The sequence below is a fragment of the Notolepis coatsorum genome (assembly GCF_963971535.1).
Source record: "Notolepis coatsorum genome assembly, chromosome: 6".
NCBI lineage: Eukaryota > Metazoa > Chordata > Actinopteri > Aulopiformes > Paralepididae > Notolepis > Notolepis coatsorum.
Window position 1 is genome coordinate 161,503,489 of NC_140170.1, and position 23,058 is coordinate 161,526,546.

The window sequence follows — 23,058 nt, forward strand, 5'->3', positions numbered from 1 at the left end:
TGTCTCTAGTGTCCATAGCCTCTCGACATGCTGCAGGAGAGTGGTGTCTTCTTCTGTCACTCTGGAGTGGAGGCAGCTAGTGGCTGCTGTTTGGTTAAGAGACTTAGCGAGGGGGCCTTGTAATGTCCATCCTAGGCGGGTCTCGACTGCTGCAGGACAGCCTCTGGGTCCTGTGTGGACCCGGTCTATCGGGACTATGAGGTCTGCATGGTCGGAGCCTATCAGCAGGGTTGGGGTGGCACCGTCTATGAGCGGGATAGGTAGTTGGTGCAGGTGCACATATTTATCCATCAGCTTGGCGATGGGGTAGGTGTACTGTGATAGGCCTATTTCTTGGCTGGTGAAAGCATTAGTAATCCTATACCGTCTCTCTGGCTGCCCGCTTGCTGCGATAGTGAAGGAGACATTCTCGCCCTTTATCGTCTTTAGATCTCTTCTTATTGTCCGAATCGTCATCTGGTTTTCGCTCCCCCGCAGCCCCAGCTGGGCCGCAGCGGACGCGAGGAGAAGGGTCTTCTCTGACCCGTCGTCAAGGACGGCGTAAGTGTCCATGACCTTATCTTGGTAACTCAGTGTTACGCGGACCACCTTTAAGAGCACCTGGGCGCCCCCGCTGCTAGCGGGGTCAATGTACATAACACTTGCCTTTGTGCTGCTGGATGGTGCAGGCTTTCTTCTGTTACTGTCGTGTAGGACATCTAGGTGGGCTCCGTCACACCGACTACACCTCTTCTTTAGGCGGCACTCGGCTGCCATGTGACTGCGCGCACATCGGTAACAGCGCCTGTTGGACTTTATCCAGTGACTCACTTCTTCAGCGGTCATCTTCTTGAACAGGTCACATTGTGACAACCAGTGTTCCTTTTCGCAGTACGGGCACACCATCTTCCACTTCTCTTTCATCGAGGGGGTACTGTGGTTCTTGCTGCTCGGTACTGATTCTGATTGGTGCATGACAGTCACCAATCTTCGGCCATCGTTTGCTCTCCTAGGTCCCTCTCTGGAGCTTGGTGTGCTCCGCACGAACGTATCCAACCGTAGGCTGCTGACTTCTCTCGCCAGGAAGTCGGCTAGGTCTAGGAGGGATGGCTCGGGACCGTTAGGATCACGGTGGTCTCTTTGCCGCCTGAAGCGCTCCTGTCGGGCGGGCGGCAGCTTCTCTAAAATCCTCTCGACATTCGAGTTTGCGTATAGTTCGTGCATACCCTTTTCTCGTTGCGCCCCCAGCATCCCTACCAGGGATTGTACTTTGATAGACAGGTCGTCTAGTGAGCGATTGTCTGTTGCTGGGGGTAAGCGGTCAATATGCCTTATCTCTTGTATTACGTAATCCCATATACGTCCATATCTTTGGTCTAGTGCTGCTAGAGCCGCGGTGTATGGGGTCGTAGAGGTGGCATAAGCTAGCGCTATGTTGTGCGCTCTGGGCACTTTCAGGTGCTTCAATAGGATAGCATACTTGTGGCGTTCATCAGCTACATCCACCATCATTGTCTCTAAGCACATCCGTAGCTCCGTGTACTGTGCTCGGTTCTCATGGGTGAAGTCTGGAAACGTCGGTGTGCCAATGTATGACGCCGTGGATGGCTGGCACATCGGTGAGCGTTGGAAGAGAGGCCTCCTAGGCGAGTCTCCTCTTACGCCTCTCGGTGGGCTGGTACCGGCAGGGTACCATGGCCCGCTGGTCCAGGTGCTATTCCTCGGGACTGGTCGTGCGTCATGCTCACCCGTGAATAGAGTCGGGGGTCTGTAGCGCAGAGCCGCGGGGGTATAGCCTGGGCTATACTGGACCTCCTGGTCCTGTGGAGTACTGTGCTGCTGTCGGGCTTGACTCTCCTCCTCTCCCTCTTCTTCCTCTGTCAGGTCATCTAGATCCTGTAGTCGTCTATTTAGCCTCTCCGCGGTGTACGCCGTTCCTTCCTTGTAGCTGGGTCTCACTGGGACCGGTCGGGGAAGGGGTTCGGAGGGGGGTATAGGCTCTCTCTGGTGGTCGAGTTCAGGGTCGCTTGATCGGTTAGGGGAGGGTGCCCTTGACCCGTGTCTTGACGAGGCCCTGGAACCCCTTGTGGAGGGAGGGGGTGTTGCCCTGGCGATCAGCTGCTCCATTAGCTGCGCTTGTAGTCTGTCGCGCTCGGCTTCGCGCTTGGTGAGATCTGCTTCTCTTTGGGCACCGGCAGCGGCACGCTGGGTGTCGGCCCGGTCTCTTGCCATATTCTCTTCCGTCTGAAGGCGTCTCATCTCCAGACGTATACGCTCTTCGTCGCTCCGTTGCTGCGCTTGAATGCGTTCTCTTTCCATGGAAGAATGTTCGCGCTCACTAAGCGTCTGTGCTTGGAGCCGATCGCGCTCTGTGGAGGCTGCTAGGCTGGCGAGGAACGCCTGTGCCAGCATCTTGTCCGCCTCGCTGGGGGAAGACGCTGGTTGAGGTGATCCGCTCCTGGCAGTACTCGTTGGGGATGCGTTCTCCTGCGGGGAGTCCTGGAGCTCTATCTCCTCGGCGCTCTCCTCATCTTGTTCCGTGCAGAGTTCCATCTCTGGAGGGTTGTCTTCCTCCCGGAGCTCTCCGGGGACTACTTCTTCGGTCTTGGCGGGGGTAAAGTCGTGTCAGTTCCCTCCTGGTCCCCACCGTGAGCTTGGTCAGTTACATTAGAACCCACTAGGGCCTCTGTGGTCGGGGTATCCTGGTTGATAGGGTCGGACATAATTTTACTTTCTACTTTTACCGCGTTTACCGTTTGTAGAAGGCTAGGTAGTATACTGGCAGCGTAATCCTCTAAGTACTGAGGTAGCTGCCGTCTACGCTGCGGGCGTTCTACTTTAGGAGGACCGTTTCGTGGAGTGTTCATCATAGGCCATTTCAATATTAATACCACTATATTAATATTACACTAATTACCCTCCGGCTCGAAGGACCAATTGTAACTGAGGGGTACAATTCCCTGACTGTATTGATAAGTATGGTATCATTAAACCACTACCGCTTTATGTACTTTAACTACTGGCCATACAGTACACGATATCTAAATATGATGAACACTTTCCACAATGAAATCGGTTCCAGTCAAAGGTAATAATCAAATATTTAATGGAGCAAAAGGTACATAGAATATTTATCTTACATTTATCATTTGAAAGCACTTGTAAGGCAAATGAGTACTCGTAGGCAAATCAACACTGAATGTCCAATCTCTGGTTACGCAGGAAGCAAGTATACAACCTGGCTCTTAGGGAATTATATCTATGGTACACTTAATGATATAGCGGGATATTCTGGAGGGGGTCCTCCCGGTTGTAAGCCGGTAGGGGGGGTAGGAGAGCCGTCGGTAGTAGACCGTCTGGTCAACGATATCTATGGAGACTTCAAGTACAGAAGACAGTGCAATAGACTCTTGATCCGCAGATGAATACACCTTGGTTCTCTTGTAGGCTGTAGCTCCACAATGAAGAAGAAGCTAGGCGACCTCAGTCTCTCTGAGCGCCGACTCAACTTGACTCCTCTCGGGGGTAAATCCAACACTCACAGGCGTCGGCGATTATCCGCTCCACAAATCACAGTACCAAAGCAAATATATATTCCAGCCGCATAGGGCTCAGCAGTCGTCGGGTAGGTAATCCAGTGTACATGTCCCTCGGTCCTCGCCTAGATCTCCTCGGATGAAAGCGCCATGTGGTCGGCCCAACCTGGATAAGACTCTAGATAACACGAGGAAGCGTTGGAGATGCTGGTCACTTTAGAACTCTAACCGCACGATGCACCATACACGATAGACTATTATTACTTGATAGAACTACGTCGCACTCGACGGTACAGTGCCAAACTCTGACAATTCAGTTATTAATTCGCACGAGGTCTCAATGCTATTCTAAGGCCAAACAGGCCATACTTCACCGCACGTCGTATCGTGGGTGAGGCTTCACGTTCTGTTACTAAGTTGGGAAGAAGGGTAAGGGACTTCTACATTTACTTGCGCCATATTTATATGCACGGTGAACAAATAGTGCCACTCTCATTTCGGTAGCCGTATCCCTGAGCGGAGCCGGGGCTAGTACGGACATGTCTCGTCGGTACCTTTGAACTTGACGCCAGGGGCTGGTCCCCTGGCGCCTGGTCCTTTGTCCAATAAGAGAATGAACTATTATGGGCTATAGTAGGCTAAAGGGATATTCCGTGCATATGTACAAGGAATATACAAGGGATATCAAACGACATACAAATACTATTCAATATATATCCATAAATAAATATATATATTCGGTTTAATCTGATCCTTCGTAACACGCTAGATTATCGATAGTATATGTGTACTTATGCACGCTAGAGAAGCGGGCTGAAAAATCGATTATTTTATTTCCTAATCAGCACACACGCACTCACACGCACACACACACATAATTATGGGCACGCTGAGATATAGGTGAAAAAAACTCTGATTATCCCAAGACTGGTAAAATAGATTCCTTACCTCAGATCAGATGTTCTCCAAAAAGATTATTACAATTCCTGATCGCCATTCCAAATTTCGATCGCGTTTATTGATCCAACACTGGGTACTGGAAACACATATTCCACGCTGTTCTGCGGCTCGGCAATGAATGGGATCGTCTCCGGTTACATGCCTGACAAGTAAAATGTGGATTCCGGACTCTTTTTTTCCCATCCATTTCATTCAGTCCAATCCAATGGGTGCAATACCATCCGGAGACACGATAGGGGGCGGTATTTTCCCTGTTCGAGCTCAGATAGATCCCCACTGGTAAAGTGAGGCTAGATTGATGAAAAATGAATGGAAATCGATAATAAAAAAAATAACGATTAAATAACGAGATTTCTCGTTCTTGGCACTCAACGCATGGCATGAACTAACAAGATTTCTCGTGGCTGGCACTCAAAGTGTTAAGGCCGCCAGAGTCGGGCAGCGGACTGGTGGACTCTACTACTATAGGCAGCGCAGTATCTGTGATTTCCTAATAAAACAAGTCATTAGAATAATATAAGCCTACTGCGTTCATTCATTACGCACATAGACTATACAGTACTGCGAGCGTGTGTGTGTGTGTGTATGTGTGTGCATGCGCGCGCACACACATACACACACACACACACGCTCGCAGTACTGTATAGTCTATGTGCGTAATGAATGAACGCAGTAGGCTTATATTATTCTAATGACTTGTTTTATTAGGAAATCACAGATACTGCGCTGCCTATAGTAGTAGAGTCCACCAGTCCACACTACAGCACGAGCTGTAGTAGCCTGTATATATGATGACAATACATTAATCTAATCTCATTTTGATCGGTCGCAAAGCGCTTCCGCCACCATTTTTACACAGCTGCATCGCATCAGTTGCATTTAATGAGCTGGACAGGTGTGTCTAAACTCTCGACTTTTTGCGATTTCCTTTGCACACGGCACAGAGCCTGGCTTGTCCTCTCGGAGGCGTGTCTTGTATGCAAATTACCTAGACGGGAACACGCGTTCATAGTGACATTCCTCATCGCCGGCATCCCAGCTGGGATTGTTTGGGCCACTTAAGACAGAGTGATCTTGTCGTCGGTTCTATCTTAGTCGGTTACAAGATGGTTGCCCTAAGAGAAGTCTGGGAAATGTTGGAGAATGAGACCCATTGTCTGTAAAATGTTGTTGCACCAAATGACCAAGACAAATTCCTTGTATGTGCAAGAGCGTATACTTGGCAATAAAGACCTTTCTGATTCTGATTCTGATTCTGATTCTGATCCCCCTGTGTGTGTGTGTGTGTGTGTGTGTGTGTGTGTGTGTGTGTGTGTGTGTGTGTGTGTGTGTGTGTGTGTGTGTGTGTGTGTGTGTGTGTGTGTGTGTGTGTGTGTGTGTGTGTGTGTGTGTGTGTGTGTGTGACTGTCTCTACAGGTACTCCAAGCTGTCGGATCCGGCCAACTGGCTGCGTATCAACAGAACCAACGGTCAGATCACCACCATGGCCCTGCTGGACAGAGAGTCTACGTATGTGAAGAACAACGTGTACGAGGCCACCTTCCTCGCCTTCGACAATGGTAAGTCGGGTAAGTCAGGATGAGTGTGTGTGTCGTGGTGCTGTAAAAATGCGGTATGTCCAGCGAATGCAGCAGCGTGTGTGTATGTGAAGTTTGTGAATCAAGTTTCCAGCTCTTTCTCTCCGTTGACCCGCTAGGGACAGGAACCGCTGCCAGCAGCCGGAGAACTAATGGCAGCAGAACACAAGAACTACTAGGAATGTCTGATCATTACGTCACGGTGACCAATTGCAGCCACTCTTATTGTCTGGGACCAAATACGGCCACGCCCCACTCCCAGCAAAAAGTGGGAATCTCTAGAATGGGTTTGGGGCGGCGCTGTATACGGAAGTAGCTCTCAAGGTGACGATTAGACAACACTTTTTTGTTGTCAGTAGATGGCAGCATTGGTTTAAAATTAAAGGCTGAAAATGTTGAGAACTACAACACTGCATTTCCCAAGAGCGTTAGCACAGGTCGCAGGTCACTGGGATGGGTCTATATTCTCCGACGTGATCTGAACAGCGTTAAACTATTACTGCAACCTCGGTATAGCGACCGCGAATGGCCAACTAATTATCTTAACAAAAGTGCGCTGGTAGCATTACATATGTTGTCTAAAGGGGGACATATGGTACAATTTAAGATTCTAATGATAATCGGCATATAAAGGACAAGATAAAGCATCGTTAATTTGTAAGAAACCTCAATGAAAACGGCGCAGGGTGCTATTGTTATGAAAATGTGATAGAATCCTATAAAAATGTGGACGCACTTGGCCTACGTTCCGTTAAGTGTGTCTGACTCTTACCACCTAAAGTGCACGTATATCATGCCAGTTAGAGTACCTTATATACTGCACCACCTTTGTATACTGTACACTTTACTTACTCATAGTATATATTCAGATTGTTAAGTGTTTATTGCCCATATTTATTGTAACGTATAATATAACTGATAAGGCATACAGACCCTCATCTGCACCTTGGATTACTTGCTCATATTATTAGATTCAGAGTCAATTATACTGATAACACTGCTTACTTGCTCATATTCTTATATTCAGATATTCAGAGTTAATCATTATTGTTTACACTGCTTATTTTCCTTATCTTTACTATAGTTTTATTAAATATATTTATGTCTTCTACTATTACCATGCCCATACCTTTGCCTGCCCCCCCCCCCCCCCCCCCCGACACCCGTATTTCCCCTAGGGGATCAATAAAGGAATATCTTATCTTAGAAAGCCGCGGTATCGAGTATATAGACACGTTGTAGGAAGCGCGCCCCGAGGCGAGCCGGCGTCTGGTGATCAATGAAGTAAGAAGTACAACAACAGTACAAATAGAGGTGTAGTCGGAGGCTACAAGGGTGTTTTTCATACCGGTGAGGAATGAACTGGCCTCGCGGGGGAGGAGAGAAAAACCCCACTGCGTTGCCTCCGAGCTGCACCGACTCCCAGCCCAAAGTGCCCAAAGACCACCTATTGATTCAGCCGGCTCTGTGTCAACAGGGGGATATATTCCACTTTGATTGAAATTCTCTTTACTTATTCCACTCAGGCGGAGCGCGAGAGGAGCAACAAAGCGCCCGGCCAATCATAACAGACAAGCGGGTCGATGGGGGCCTTGGGCCCGTGGGCGATAGACCTTTACATAGTAGATGCTCCAACTAGCAGACTGATGGAAAACAAAGTTGAAGCGCGGAGCTGATGAGCTGCCGGGGTGAATCCATCTGCGCCGCCCTCTGACAGGCCGCGTGTAGCAGTCAGTCAACTCGCAAGGTTACTCTGCATCGGAGACTAGTGCAGTGTGTTTGTTCATCGGAGCAGTGCAGGCTCCTCTTTTTCCTCTTTTTCCCCCTTTTCCCTGTCAAGGCTGAGGTTTTCTGTTGTGGGTTGTTGTGATGCGCCCTCTCCAGACACGGTTAAGGTAACCGAGGGAGCTGCGCCGACTGTGATTATTACCTGAGCATAATGTCCGTGAATCGTTTGCAGTCAACTTCCCTTTCACTGGCCTTACCCCAGTGACTGCGGGAAAAAGGTTCTAACCCCAATTTCCTATTGTATTCTAAAAACTCCAGGGTCTTCTGATCCTTTCAATTCAAACCGGATCGCCATCTCAGTCAAATAAATGCCATTAGGGCAGGGCTCCAGACTAACTTTTTACATTGGTTGCACCAGTGCACCTAACTTTTTCATTTAGGTGCACCAGCACATAATTTAGGTGCACCCAAAAAATGTCACTGCGCCTTTTGTTGCTGCAATAATACATTTTTAAGCATTACCTTTACCGTTACCTTTTTTGTCCGTTCCCATTAGTAATAGTAGCCACGGTGTAGAAGGTGTAGACGGTCTAGAGGGTGCAGATGGTGTAGATGGTGCAGGCGGTCTAGAAGGTGCAGACGGTGTAGACGGTGTAGGCGGTCTAGACGGTGCAGACGGTGTAGACGGTGTAGGCGGTCTAGACGGTGCAGACGGTGTAGACGGTGTAGGCGGTCTAGACGGTGCAGACGGTGTAGATGGTGCAGATGGTGTAGATGGTGTAGACGGTGCAGACGGTGTAGACGGTCTAGACGGTGCAGATGGTGTAGACGGTGCAGATGGTGTAGACGGTGCAGACGGTGTAGACGGTCTAGACGGTGCAGATGGTGTAGACGGTGCAGATGGTGTAGACGGTGCAGATGGTGTAGACGGTGCAGACGGTGTAGATGGTGCAGACGGTGTAGATGGTGCAGACGGTGCAGACAGACTGTGTTCATTCCCTCCGTGGCTACAGGCCTCTGACCTGTGATCCTGCTCATTCTCACCAGACATCCTTTGTGTTGTTGTTGTTGTTGTTGTTGTTGTTGTTGTTGTTGTTGTTGTTGTTGTTGTTGTTGTTGTTGTTGTTGTTGTTGTTGTTGTTGTTGTTGTTGTTATTCTTGTTCTCTTGTTGATCTGCTGCAGTGTTTACTCCCCCTGATCTCCCTCTTCATTCTACCCTGTAAAAAGGTGTCCTCCTTACATGTCTAGTGGAGTCTTGCTCAGTCTCTCTGTGCGAGGCCTGTGCTTTCACTTCCTAGAGGACACAGCGCTCCAGACGCGGGCAGTAAAATATTTATGTGTCCTTTTCATTTGTCGCGGTGGTCGTATTTTGTCTGAGAGCTCCAGCGCCAAATGCATCGCCTCTTCCTGCCTGTAAACAAGGACTCGCTCCTCGTCGCCTTCATGTCGTCTCCCGTCGGAATAGCAGGCCGCCAGAGGATTTGCAAAACAAATGAAGAGTCGGTTGTTGTTTTTCTATGGGATTTCTTTTTTACCATCTATATTTTCCATGATTTCCATTTGTATCTCTCTCTCATCCCTCCTTCTCTCCCCCGAACACGTGTCCCAATTACACCCATTACGTGTAATAAGTACTATCCACACTAGTAGTGCGTACTATCCATAGTAACTAATGTCTACTGTGGCCTGTAGTATCTAAAAAAGGATCAATACTCCATGACAATTTCAATAAATGCCCAAACCTTGATGCAAGTCTAGTTTCATGTTATTGTTTTTCTGATCGGTAGTGTTGGACAACATTATGGTGTGTTGTTGTTGTTGTTGTTGTTGTTGTTGTTGTTGTTGTTGTTGTTGTTGTTGTTGTTGTTGTTGTTGTTGTTGTTGTTTTAACACTATGGCGACCGGAGCCCCACAGCGATTTATGCCTCAGAGGACAGCGGTTTGTTTACAAACCTATGTACTTTCTAAGAGATATATCATTTATAGTATTGCTATCTGTCCATTCTCATTGTCACTTGAGTGCATAAACCGTGCCTTCATAATGGCTTAAAGAAAATAAAAATCCATCGGTTGGTTGTCATTTTATAGCGTCGTGAATATAAGGTTTATCGCGCTTTTCGTCTCTTCTTTTTTTCAGGAAGCTAGAAAATAGGCTAAACGTTGGCGCCGTTATATCAAACGCCATTTCTGCTGTATATATACGAATGAAATAAAACAAACTGCGTAGCATCCGGACTATTACAGAGCATCTATGGATGAAATGGGGGCGGCGGGGAACGCCGATTAGTATTATTGATTAGCAATAGAGTGTGCGTTCAGGTAGCCAATGTCAGTGGTCTATCACGTTAGGTTTTAAAACAATGTCCAATCCAGCTGTAATTTGGGGTAATAGTATCCTACCGTCAGGCCATGTGATCGCCGGCAGCATTTCTTCATTAGTCATCGGATTCTGGTAGATCGATATGTACATTGGCTAATCATAAATCCCATTATTCCAGCCTGAAAAATACATTCGGTGTACATTCAAAGATGGAGGGTCTTCGTTTGGAATCGAGGCTCATATGATCCGCCCACAGGACTGTAAAGATTTTTTTTGTATCCCCTCAATGATACTGCAGTGGAGCGATGGCGCCCCTAAGCGGATCTGGCCGGTAGTACATGTTTCGAAAATCAAATATGTGGGTAGGTAATGGATCTCGATAGCGGACGTTAATAGCGTTATAAATATGGAATAAAACAATAACAACTTGCAACGAGTATCGTGGCTCTGGTCCACAACGCATGGAATCGAAACATGTATATACTCGTGTCTAGTATATTTCCTGGAAGCCGAGATACAGGGCTAATAGCTAATAACGTTAAATCCAATGGCATTTCGGTTATAGATACGCTCCAGTTAAAACTCAAACTGCATATGATCGGTACGATCCTCACGCATGTATGCATGAAAGGGGGGGGGGGGGGGGGGGGGGCGGGGGACGTCTTTTCTGATTATCGATTACCAATAACCGCGTTAGCCTCATTAGCCTCATAAGCCGAATGCCTGGATGGCTATCAAAACAAGGCCCGATCGGGATGTACTTTACGTGAAAAAGATCTTACCGTGGTCCGGTGGGATGTCCCCAAGCATTTCCCCATTGTTGATCGCCATCTGGTAGATCGATATGTCCATTGGCTGATGATAAATCCCCTTATTGCATGGTGAAATCTGCGATACAAAACGTAATCCAAGCTACAGGCTACACATCTAGAATCCTGCTAACTGAAATCTCCATTGAAAGTAAAAAAAAAAAGACTGATCCGTTCAGCCACAGGGCACACTGCATTATCGCGATAGCGCCCCTAAGAGGATCTGGCTGGTATTGCACCTTGTAATTAGAACGTTATTCCACATATGGGCCGTTGGAACAGACGAAAGTCACAGCACTTTGCGAGCGTCTAGCGCAGGGGTGGCCAACCCGTGGCTCATGAGCTGCATGTGGCTCTTTGCCCGTCAATGTGTGGCTCTTCCATCCAAAAAAGAAAAGATAAAAATATTATAATATTTTAAATTTATTATTATTATTTATTTATTTATTTATGTCACTCAAACCTACATTTCATTGTGGTAAACCTCATATTTATATATTTAGAGGTAATTATATAGTTTACACTGTTTATTTTTCTCATATTTCTCATAATTATAAGCTGTCGGGTCATCTGACCCGTTCCTGGCGGGAATTAGTGGCATTTTCTCCATGGCTGTGCTAGTGTTAACACCCTAGCACAGTGGTCACCAACCTTTTTAAGCCCAAGATCACCTAATTTTTTTTGGTGAAGGCAAGATCTACCTATTGAAGCGTTGAGAGAAAAAGACAGCCAAGATTGTACTTTAAACTAAATGACTTTTATTTGCCTGTATTCTAATTACATGCAATGCTTTGGTCCAACATTAAAACGTCAAAGTAGAACTGTAATATGTACTTTCTCAGTCAGTGCTAAGTGCAGTCATCTTATGCAGCATCACTTTTCACATCAAAACAAAAGTAGAACTGTAATGTGGACCTTCTCCTATTAATTAACATTGCCAAACATATTTACAATTAGCATTTTATAAAGTAGAACTGTAATATGTACTTTATCAGTCAGTGCTAAGTGCAGTCCTCTTATGCAGCATCACCTTTCACATCAAAACAAAAGTAGAACTAATGTGGACTCTCATATTATTAATATTAGAAAATGCTAATTGTAAATATGTTTGTCAAAGTAGAACTGTAATATGTGCTTTCTCAGTCAGTGCTAAGTGCAGTAATCTTATGCAGCATCACTTTTCACATCAAAACAAAAGTAGAACTGTAATGTGGACTCTCAGGGAAAGATAAAAAAATAAAAATAAAATAGCCGTGGCAAGTTGTTATTGCTTTTATTCCATTTTAATAACCGGGTCAAGGTCGCGGAGTGGCACTGCATATATTCCATAGTCTGTGAATTCGAGAAGATGCAATACCGGCCAGATCCTCTTAGGGGCGCCATCGTGCTACTGCAATGTGCCCTGTGGGCGAACGGATGACTTTTTTTTTCCCCTTTCAATGGAGATTTTTAGTACCCGGATTCTGAATCAGCATCCTCTACCGTGGATTACGTTTCGAATTGCAGATTTCACCATGGAATAAGGGGATTTATCAGATTTATCAGATTTATCATCAGCCAATGGACATATCGATCTACCAGACGGTATCCCACCGGCTCATGGTAAGATCTTTTTCACATAAATTACAGCCGGATCAGAGCTTGCTATGATACGCAACCAGCCGAGCAGCGTATGTGGCTAGTTACACGAACACTGGTATTGCTAATCAATAATAATAAACAACGTCCCCCGCCCCCCCCCCCCCTCCCCCTTTGATGCATACATGCTTTGGGACAGTCCCGATGATATGCAGTTTGAGTTATTTCTTTAGCATCTATAAAACGGAAATGCCGTTGGATATAACATTAGCAGCTATTAGCTCTATAACTAGCCTTCCAGAAAATATACGAGACAAAATCCGCTATAATGCTTATATTCACGGTGCTATAAAATGACAACCTATTGATGCATTTTTTTTTCTTTAAGCCATTTTGAAGGGACGGTTTATGAACTCAATTGACAATGAGAATGGACAGATAGCAATAGTATAAAGTATAGATTTAGCTCTACAAAAAGACACAGGTCTGTTGACAAAAGCTGGTCCTCAACCACTATATTAGACGGGTCCCAGCGGTTGCCAATGTGTTAACACCCTAGCAGCTTAACTCCCTAGCATTTTAACACCCTAGCATTTTAACATTTTAACACCCTAGCAGCTTAACTCCCTAGCATTTTAACACCCTAGCATTTTAACATTTTATTTTAACATTTTAACACCCTAGCATTTTAACTCCCTAGCATTTTAACACCCTAGCATTTTAACACCCTAACATTTTAATACCCTAGCATTGTAACATTTTAACACCCTAGTATTTTAACACCCTAGCATTGTAACATTTTAACACCCTAGCATTTTAACTCCCTAGCATTTTAACACCCTAGCATTTTAACATTTTAACACCCTAGCATTTTAACACCCTAGCATTTTAACACCCTAGCATTTTAACACCCTAGCATTTTAACACCCTAGCATTGTAACATTTTAACACCCTAGCATTTTAACACCCTAGCATTTTAACACCCTCACCCTAGCATTGTAACACCCTAGTATTTTAACACCCTAGCATTGTAACACCCTAGCATTGTAACACCCTAGCATTGTAACACCCTAGCATTGTAACATTTTAACACCCTAGCATTGTAACACCCTAGCATTGTAACACCCTAGCATTGTAACACCCTAGCATTGTAACATTTTAACACCCTAGCATTGTAACACCCTAGCATTGTAACACCCTAGCATTGTAACACCCTAGCATTGTAACACCCTAGCATTGTAACACCCTAGCATCTTAACACCATAGCATTGTAACACCCTAGCATCTTAACACCCTAGCATGTTCAGTATACTGTACTATTTTTGGAGAAACATTTGCCCACTGAACCATTTTCAAATTAAATATACTGAAAGGCAGGTGATTAGCAGGGACTACACAGAGTTCAGGCAGAGCAAGTGCTTGAATTCTGATGCTTCATTGCTCATGTCTACTTTGTTTGCTCATCTCCCTCCCTCTCTCTATCTCCCTCTCTCTCTCTCACTCACTCACTCTCTCTCACTCTTTCTCTCTCTCTCTCTCTCTCTCTCTCTCTCTCTCTCTCTCTCTCTCTCTCTCTCTCTCTCTCTCTCTCTCTCTCTCTCTCTCTCTCTCGCTCTCTCATGCCCCCCCCCCATACTCCTTCCCCTCCCTCCACCTCCTCCATACCGCCCTTCCCCCAGGCGCACCCCAGGCCAGTGGGACGGGGACCCTCCAGATTCACCTGATTGATGTGAACGACAATGCTCCGGTGCTGATGCCCCGCGAGGCCCAGGTGTGTGAGCGCGCGCGGCCCAACTCCAGAGTCAACATCACGGCATCGGACGCTGATGCCGACCCCAACGTGGGGCCCTTCGTCTTCGAGCTGCCCACGTTCCCCCCCACTGTCCGACGGAACTGGACCGTCTCCCGTCTCAACGGTAAGACCGTGGGACCAGGGGGGGGGGATCGTAGCGTTGTAGGCTGTGGGGACTCAATACTCAAGGACTCATCTCATATGGGACCAGGCCCAGCGGTAAGATACTCATGTCTGGAAGTCAGATCTCGAGAAAATAAATTAAATGTTTTTTTCTATTGTTTTTTTTATAGTTTTTTCCATATTAGCACAGTTTGAATGTTTAAGAACACATTTACTGTAACAGCTAACAGTTATAGTATCTCTAAATAGTAAAGATTTTGTAAAAAAAAATATAAAAAAGGCAGTTTGTGACCTACTACCTGACTGCCAAGGTGTTAGAAATGCAGCCACATTTTGTATTTGATTTCCTCTGCTCTGAGACTTGAGGTTTAACTAGATTCAAATATCTTCTTCATATATTTCCAGATTTCAATGTATGACACATCATTTGAAAGCGTACATTATGTACTGTAGAAATCTGAAAAATAACTGAGACTTGTGCCACAAACTGCTGGGCTCTGTCACATATTGATGATGTTTACAGCTCATATATGTGTGTGGTGGTGTCCGTGTGTTCTTCCAAGGTGTGTAGTAAAATATATATATGAATGTGGAAATCTCACTGCATCGATGTGTAAAATACAGTAGATTCCTCAAAATCAAGTCTGTTTTTATATCATGTAGGTCAAAAAGCCTTAATTAGTTTTTAAGAGTCCTGGATATTTTTCGCAAAGCCTCTCAAAGTGAGAGCAGATCAGCACTCAGATCAGAACCTTTATGCATAATGAGCTCCATAGTATATGCCATGTTATAAAACGGGTAGACAAATCAAGCAATGTGATTGGTTCCTAGTGAGAGAAAACGGTGCTTTTTCAATGCATGTGATGTATAGATTGGGGAGAGATGACCACAGCTAAAATGGTAGCAGGAGACGGTGATAGAACGGTGGTGGAACCAGTGGTTTCACAGGCACAGGCCGCGTCAGCAAGGGTTTTGTTATGAATTCCTTAGAAGAACATCTGAGATTAGAGTGTACTGTCTCCCAGGACAGGAGGGTGAGAGGTTCATCTTAATGAAACGTGAGTTTATTAGTGTTAAAGGTTATGCAGTTGTCATGACAACACGTCACATGACAACCAGAAGGCGGGGCCGTCGTTGCGACGACGAACATCTATAAGTCGAACGGTGTTTCCGGGTGTTGAGCAGACTAGAAACTGACCAAGAGCGAGTAGGACTGAGATCACACAGAGGAGAGACTCTTCCTCCTCTACCACGGAGGGGGGGGGAAAGGGAGAATGCCACATCATCATTACAGTAGCTTCGGCTAACACGAGGAGGGAAGGCTAACGAACAGGCCTGAACACTATTGGACTGAATAACAAAAGGACGATAGATGAACACACCGGAAGATCAATAGAAATAGACTCTTCAAGGACAATACAATCTGTTAACATCTGAGCTGAGGTTTCTGTTTAGAGAAATAAAACCACGCTTTTCCTTGTAAGGTATTTCACGTTGTCGAAGTGTCGAATTCTTACGGAGGTGGAGGAGTATTATGGTTTATGGATTGCACTAACGGGGGAAGATAAGGATCTTATCTACCAGTATCGGAGACGTCAGGACCATTAAAAGTACACAACGCAGAGGAATTGGATGGAGAGCCAAACAGACGAAGACGTGATACTGGCCAGTTTGATCAGAATCTTACACTAGCCATGGTATAATGAGCGTATATCCACAGCTATGATTCTAATTCCTTTTCACAAGTCAGTATCACTCCACGTCTGAAGAAAAAAAGCCTTGTTAAATGAGACAGTCTGGTCTACGGAGGAGACTGGGGCAGTGGGGCACGCACATATGCCCATTTATGGACTAAGAGAGGTTCTAATAAAGTACTAATAAAAACATAAACATTTCATTTGTGTGGTTTACTTTCATATTGCCATAGCCTACTTGGTAACTGATTTTTTTAAACCAACTACGGCCTTAGCTGTGATATAATAACCATATATCACAGCCTGTCGTTAGCTATTGCTTAACTCATTGACTGCCACGCTGTTTTCCCATCTTTACTCAATGGCGCCAGCGTTATTGAGAATTTTTGCGATGTTTGCGGACCCATCATGTGGTCTGTATTATAGCTATGGAGACAATAGTACGGCTCATTTGACAGGCATTGTTTATAGTCCAACATTGACAAACCAGTTCATTTCTACTCTACATCCAGTCCTTTTTTCTAGATTGCGAGATATGACGTCTTATATGCATTATGCCCAAATCGTTCGGGTTGCTCGCCTGAAACTCCAAATATTTCCAAATCAAAGGTATATACCATATATATATGTTTCTTCACTAAATCATCAAGGGGGTGGGGGTTCGTTTTACCTCGAAACTGTGATCGGTACAAAAGCATGTTTTAGGTTTGGTAAATGACGACGCTGTGATCGGTACAAAAGCATGTTTTAGGTTCGCTAAAATAGACATAGAATCAGGCATGCGTTGGTCATGGGACGGGGTTGCACTCCGTGCAGGGTAAGATTTGAGCAAAGATTTGAGCAGAAGCGCGTGCACGCACACAGGAATGCGCTGCACTCGCCAACTCGCTATAAGTACCCACCTGGGCTACTTTGCATATCAATAGCGCCAGTCGTCAGGTGTGTTAAATACGTTCTCACATACATTCACACCTAACTTGTGAATGAAATGTGTTACATTCCATTCGTAGAGGCAATTAGGCACTGTCTGTAGTCTGTGCTCAAGCGAGGGGACATTTATGCGCATGCGCGGGAGCGTGCGTGCGTGCACGTGGCGCCATTAGCGTGCGTGCAACCACAGTTGATATCAGGAACGCACCGCTGCATAGAATAGACTTTACCTTAGTCAGAAGATACTCCAGAAAGAATAATCCCAGTGATCCCATCGCGATCACAATTACTCGTGTATATTGGGCATGGCTATCATACGGGAAACAATAGGTTTGAGGCGATAGAATCTCTGACCGATTGCTCTGTCCTGATTCCCTCTGAGGGGGATGAGTTCCTGCAGACACTCCCCACACTAAAGTGGCCCCACACTAAACTATCCCAGTTCAAAAGGTAGGCGATACTGCCACCTGGCGGGATACGATCGTCATTGCAATTTTAAAGTAGGCAGCGGTGCAAGGGATACACAGGGAGGTCCGCGCGAGTGTTTAGAATGGGGATCAAAGGGAAAAGATCAAAGGATCTAAACCCAAGAAATCTCGGGTATGGCGCTCAACCGTTGGTGACGAAACCCGAGAAATGTCGGGTATGGTGCAGAACGAGTTAAAGGAACACGGCAACATTTTGGGAAATACCGCTTACCGTCTTCTCCAGAGAGAGACAAGAAGATAGATACCAGTTTCCTCTCTGGTTCTGTAGGACTGCGTCAGTCAACACCCTTGGCTCCAGGCACACAAATATTTAAAATCATACGATTAAATATTGTTTAAAATAAAAAGCTAAATACTATTATTTTGTGTATCATGTTTCCAAATAATATTGTTCACAACTAAATGCTTTCTACCTTCAATTTGTTGGTTAGATGACCTCCATGATCAATCTCGCTCTCAGTGAAGTTTCTCATAATATAGATTGCTTAGCCATTATTCCACATTAATGAATTAGGGGCGGTTCTGTATGCAAATACTTAGAATTGTGCACAAGCATAGACGGTAAGAACAATTGGTATTTATCAACAGCATGTGTGCGTAAGACCTGTGTACGCATGTTTGATAAATCCAGATTTTTCGGTGAGTAGAGACATTCTAAATTCTGTGCGTAGGAACGAAAATACAACACTTTCTACGCATTATTGATTAATGAGGGCCCTGGTCATTCCAAACAGCGACAGTGAACCTCCCTCGCTGTCAGGTGAAAAGAAGCGGCTGGCGACTCCACATGTATCAGAGGAGGCATGTGATACACCCTCCCCAGACCGACAGTGGGGCAATGTGCGCAACGACCAGGAAGGGAATTGGCATAATCGACTAAATTGGGGATGGGAGAAAATGATAGAAAGAAAAAAAAGAAGAAAAAGGAACAATAATGCGCCTGGATACGTCAGAATAACTTCAACCAAGGCCAAAGAGATCCAATGGTAATATGTGCTTGTAGATAAACCATCCCATTATAAATTAATGAATAATTAATTTTTGTGTCATACACTTGTGGTCCATAGTCTATTGACATTTGCATTAATTCAGTTATCGTATTTAAGAGCAATCCATGATCTCCATTACCCAACAAAACAAAAAGAGGCAGCTATCAGATCATTATTCCACAGGCCTATCTCACGAAATGTAACATGACTCACTCCTCCACAAGCCAAAGACAACGTTGGCCAATTATATATATAGCCTGTATAATTAGTTTCCAGCCAGCACAGTAGCCTGTAATAATCCACCGCTGACTGCCAGTCCTCAGTCTTCCCCACAGTCCCCCAGCAGACCCCAGAGGAAGACTGCAGGTATGTAGACTAATTGTGCTTCTCAGAGATGTCTTTGAATATGAGCAATGACTGTCATTGAGAAGCTGCTATACTACTTTTAATTAGATTTCTACAATGCAAAGCCAACTATTTCGTCCACTCTCCCAAGTCCTCACGTGTCCTTTTCTCTTATAGTGTGTTGCGCTCACGGTTGCATTAAGATTATCTCAGGTTGAATACCTGTTGGAATGGAATCCCCGTCACCATGACGTTTTCATGCGTGTCGGTTGATTCTGATCCACATTATGAATTCAATAAGCACAAGTGTAAAGCTGACATAGCTTGTTGTGATTAACTGATTAGAAGGTTTCATTCAGTTGAACGATTTACTTCAAAGTGGGATGAAATGCACGGTCTGACATCAATAATAACGGCGTGTTGGAGTTTGAACAGATGTTCCTGTGCGCCCTTGTCCAGACTACCGTCACGAAATGTGTCTGCACTTAGACGCGGTCTTCAGAGACGCAGGTGTGATCATATGCCAAAATGGATAACAAAATTGTACAGCGATCTGTATCGACAGAACCCCAGCTCCGCCGCCCATGACGGCTCAAGCGAGTTCTCTTCGACCCACAGAATTGCCAAACAGATGTAAGTAGAAAGAAATCACTGTGCGCCTGACCAAATACCCAATACACCCGCGTCAGCGCTTTGCACGGCGAGCGGAAATAGAGCCCTTAATCCAAAGAAAGCACTGGAGCACACAGTTCATTTTCATCATATTTTTATTATATAAGGTGCGAAGACAAGCATATTGACGCGGCCGGGTCAAAACCAAGTTACCCTTGAGACTCCTTGCTATGATTGGAATGGAATTCAGACTAGTAAGTACAGTATGTCGGACAAAGGGGGATCTCATTGTGAAATATGCTGTCATCTTACGGTGACAGTGGCTCGTCTGGTCAAGAAGACAAGAAGATAGATACCAGTTTCCTCTCTGTGCGTTCAGTAGAAAGCTATCTGGGTGCACATTAGCCTACTGTAGCTTAGCACAATGAATGGAAGCAGATAGGGATGTCCGATATTATCGGCCGACCGATATTTAGGGGTGGGTTCACTGTCGCTGTTTGGAATGACCAGGGCCCTCATTAATCAATAATGCGTAGAAAGTGTTGTATTTTCGTTCCTACGCACAGAATTTAGAATGTCTCTACTCACCGAAAAATCTGGATTTATCAAACATGCGTACACAGGTCTTACGCACACATGCTGTTGATAAATACCAATTGTTCTTACCGTCTATGCTTGTGCACAATTCTAAGTATTTGCATACAGAACCGCCCCTAATTCATTAATGTGGAATAATGGCTAAGCAATCTATATTATGAGAAACTTCACTGAGAGCGAGATTGATCATGGAGGTCATCTAACCAACAAATTGAAGGTAGAAAGCATTTAGTTGTGAACAATATTATTTGGAAACATGATACACAAAATAATAGTATTTAGCTTTTTATTTTAAACAATATTTAATTGTATGATTTTAAATATTTGTGTGCCTGGAGCCAAGGGTGTTGACTGACGCAGTCCTACAGAACCAGCACATTGACAGAAATAAATGACAAGCTGAACCGACATTTGCACTGTAATGACTGAAATGAATGAGTCACTGAAGCAAATTGCAACCCAATGGAGAATAAAAGCTTTTTTGCGCTTGCGATTGAGTCATTGTGATAATCATACTGGAAAATAAACTCCTTTTTTCGTCTAGGTTTTCTAAAGTTAGATTAAGACCTTGCCAGGGGAGACTTACTTAAAACTGCTGTATGATCCTCTTGACTACCCGTTATAATTGCGCTCCTGTTGGGTTGGTCAGAGTCATTAACTATGGCTTTAGTGGATAACCCAGATCACCTGCATTTAAGTGATATTTTAATTACAGATACCCCAGTAATAACATTACAATTTAATTAAATACAATTAGGCCTGAATGAGTTGTGCGTTCCTCCCGGCCACAACGACATTTATCAGCCAAATGCGCATTGCAGATTATATGTACATTGACTGAGTGGAATCCCTTTCTATTCACATAACTGAATTTGTTTATTGATGGAGCTTTGACAGCTACATGGGTACAGTCTATTGCTTGATCCATCTCCAATATCACGCTGGACCGTGCCGGTGGCCAAAGATCCCAGGGTGGAGAGGACTTGAATGTACACAGGGATGGAATTAATGCGTTTTGTTCCATGCTCCAATTTGGATCCCAATATGTCTCGGGTAGCGGACTCTACTTAATATTATGTTTGCTGGGCAAATAGACTGCCCTATCTCTGAAACCACGCTCCCCGTGAGAAGTCTTCTGATAACGCAAGATAAACCATGCTGCATTCATTCGGAAAGACCTATTCCAAATGCTATTTATCGGGTTTGACAATAATTACACTTGTGTCTCTATTTTACAATTAACTATAATTAATTATGAGTCATACCGAACACGTCGGTGTTGAAACAAATGCATGGAAGCTTATTCCGTCTGTTGCCGTTTTCCTATTGTACTGCTTGGTGCCATTTACGCACGGTCGGAGCTGTGCGTAGATGTACGCACAATCTCAAGCACACGTTCATATTGATAAATCCCACACTTTGCTTAGAAATGATTTACGCATATATGTGCGTACGCAGCATTGATAAATGAGGGCCCAGGACTCACACCCCACCGGCTTCCCACCTGCGAACACTGTCATTATTGTGTTCGTAGGGACGACCAAGCCAGAGGTACCGCTGACAGCTGGATTCAAACCCAGAGTCTCTGCGGTGGTAGGTGAGTGCTTAGACCTCTACGCTACCCAGCCGCCCAACACGCATATTGTTCTTAAAGGGAGTGGAGCTGATTTGATTGCCCATAATTGAAGCCAGCCCCAACTCCACCTGCTAATAATGTATTCCTCCTACTCCAACCCTGCCTTGCGCTGTGCCAAGGAGGCGCTTGCATCTCTGGTCACCAAATTACCAAAAGAACAAGTTGGACACGCCCACATATGCCGGCATTCTGACCTAATGCCACATTCACTAATATCCATCCAATGCACGGTGCGACAAATGCAATTGTCGCACTTCCTTTTGTGTGCATTTTATACTATAGCGTTGTGATGGTTACATCTCTGTTGATAACAATATACATTATCTAGCACAATATTGTAATTGTAAGATCATTTTGGCTCTATTTTAGGTTAAGGCGGGGTGTGATGTCTCCGGCGAGGTTAAGGTTTAGGGTTAGGTTTATAAACAACCTCCTCTAGATGAAAAATCGACAATAGGCGTATACCTTCTAGCCACAACGGAGCCGCGACGACAAGTGAACCACAGCTCTGAGCCGTGAAGAAGGGAGTCTCTGTGTGAAGCGGATAAAAGAAGAGAAGGAGCCACACAGAGGAAAAACTCTGCCGACCGCGATGTTGACATACGATCTGTCGTTTGTGACAAATGAGTTCCATTCATCTCCGCGTCCCCCAAGAGAGCGATCTGTCAGCTAATCCACCCAGATGGATGGATCACAGCAGTTGTCTTGAGGACAAATCTGATCACATACCTGGATTCTTCCCCCCTCAGTGGCTCTTGTCTCAGCTCGGCTGACTGATAGATGTTATAGGTGATGTGCAATGCCTTTAGTGCTTTTGTGTGTGTGTGTGTGTGTGTGTGTGTGTGTGTGTGTGTGTGTGTGTGTGTGTGTGTGTGTGTGTGTGTGTGTGTGTGTGTGTGTGTGTGTGTGTGTGTGTGTGTGTGTGTGTGTGTGTGTGTGTGCGTGCGGTGTGTGTGTGTGTGTGTGTGTGTGTCAGTCAGAGATCACAGTATGTACCCCAGGCCATCAGGCTGCTCAATGTGGACTCTATGTAACACTAACTCATCAATTCTAACATTCATTGCAGACAACATGCACATGCACACACTCACTTTAAACATTCACTTTAAACACTCTAAACAACTTTTATACATTACACCATATTTTATCTATTTATTCTCACACATTTGCACAACCTCTTCTACCTCATTTTAGCATTTTTGTACATTTTAGTTTTGTATATTGTTCGTTCTGTTATAACAGTCTGTTATAAATCACATTTAAAATGTCACAAATTTTATGAGCGAACGAATTTCGTTAGATTGGATTTATAGCTACCTAATGTCATAATAAAGTAATTTAATCGACTACAGTTGACTACTGTT

The 23,058-nt window shown here is 44.9% G+C and overlaps 1 protein-coding gene across 1 annotated transcript in view; it reads left to right on the top strand.

Annotated features, from left to right (window-relative positions):
- cdh4 (cadherin 4, type 1, R-cadherin (retinal)) overlaps window positions 1-23,058 on the top strand; it is a gene marked incomplete at both ends in the record, with an annotated part of 154,469 nt that overhangs the window by 120,318 nt on the left and 11,093 nt on the right. Inside the window, 2 exons of the mRNA XM_084315791.1 lie at window positions 5,892-6,034; window positions 14,168-14,404. Of these exons, the coding sequence (XP_084171917.1) occupies window positions 5,892-6,034; window positions 14,168-14,404 (380 nt within the window). The remainder of the gene's footprint in view (window positions 1-5,891; window positions 6,035-14,167; window positions 14,405-23,058) is intronic.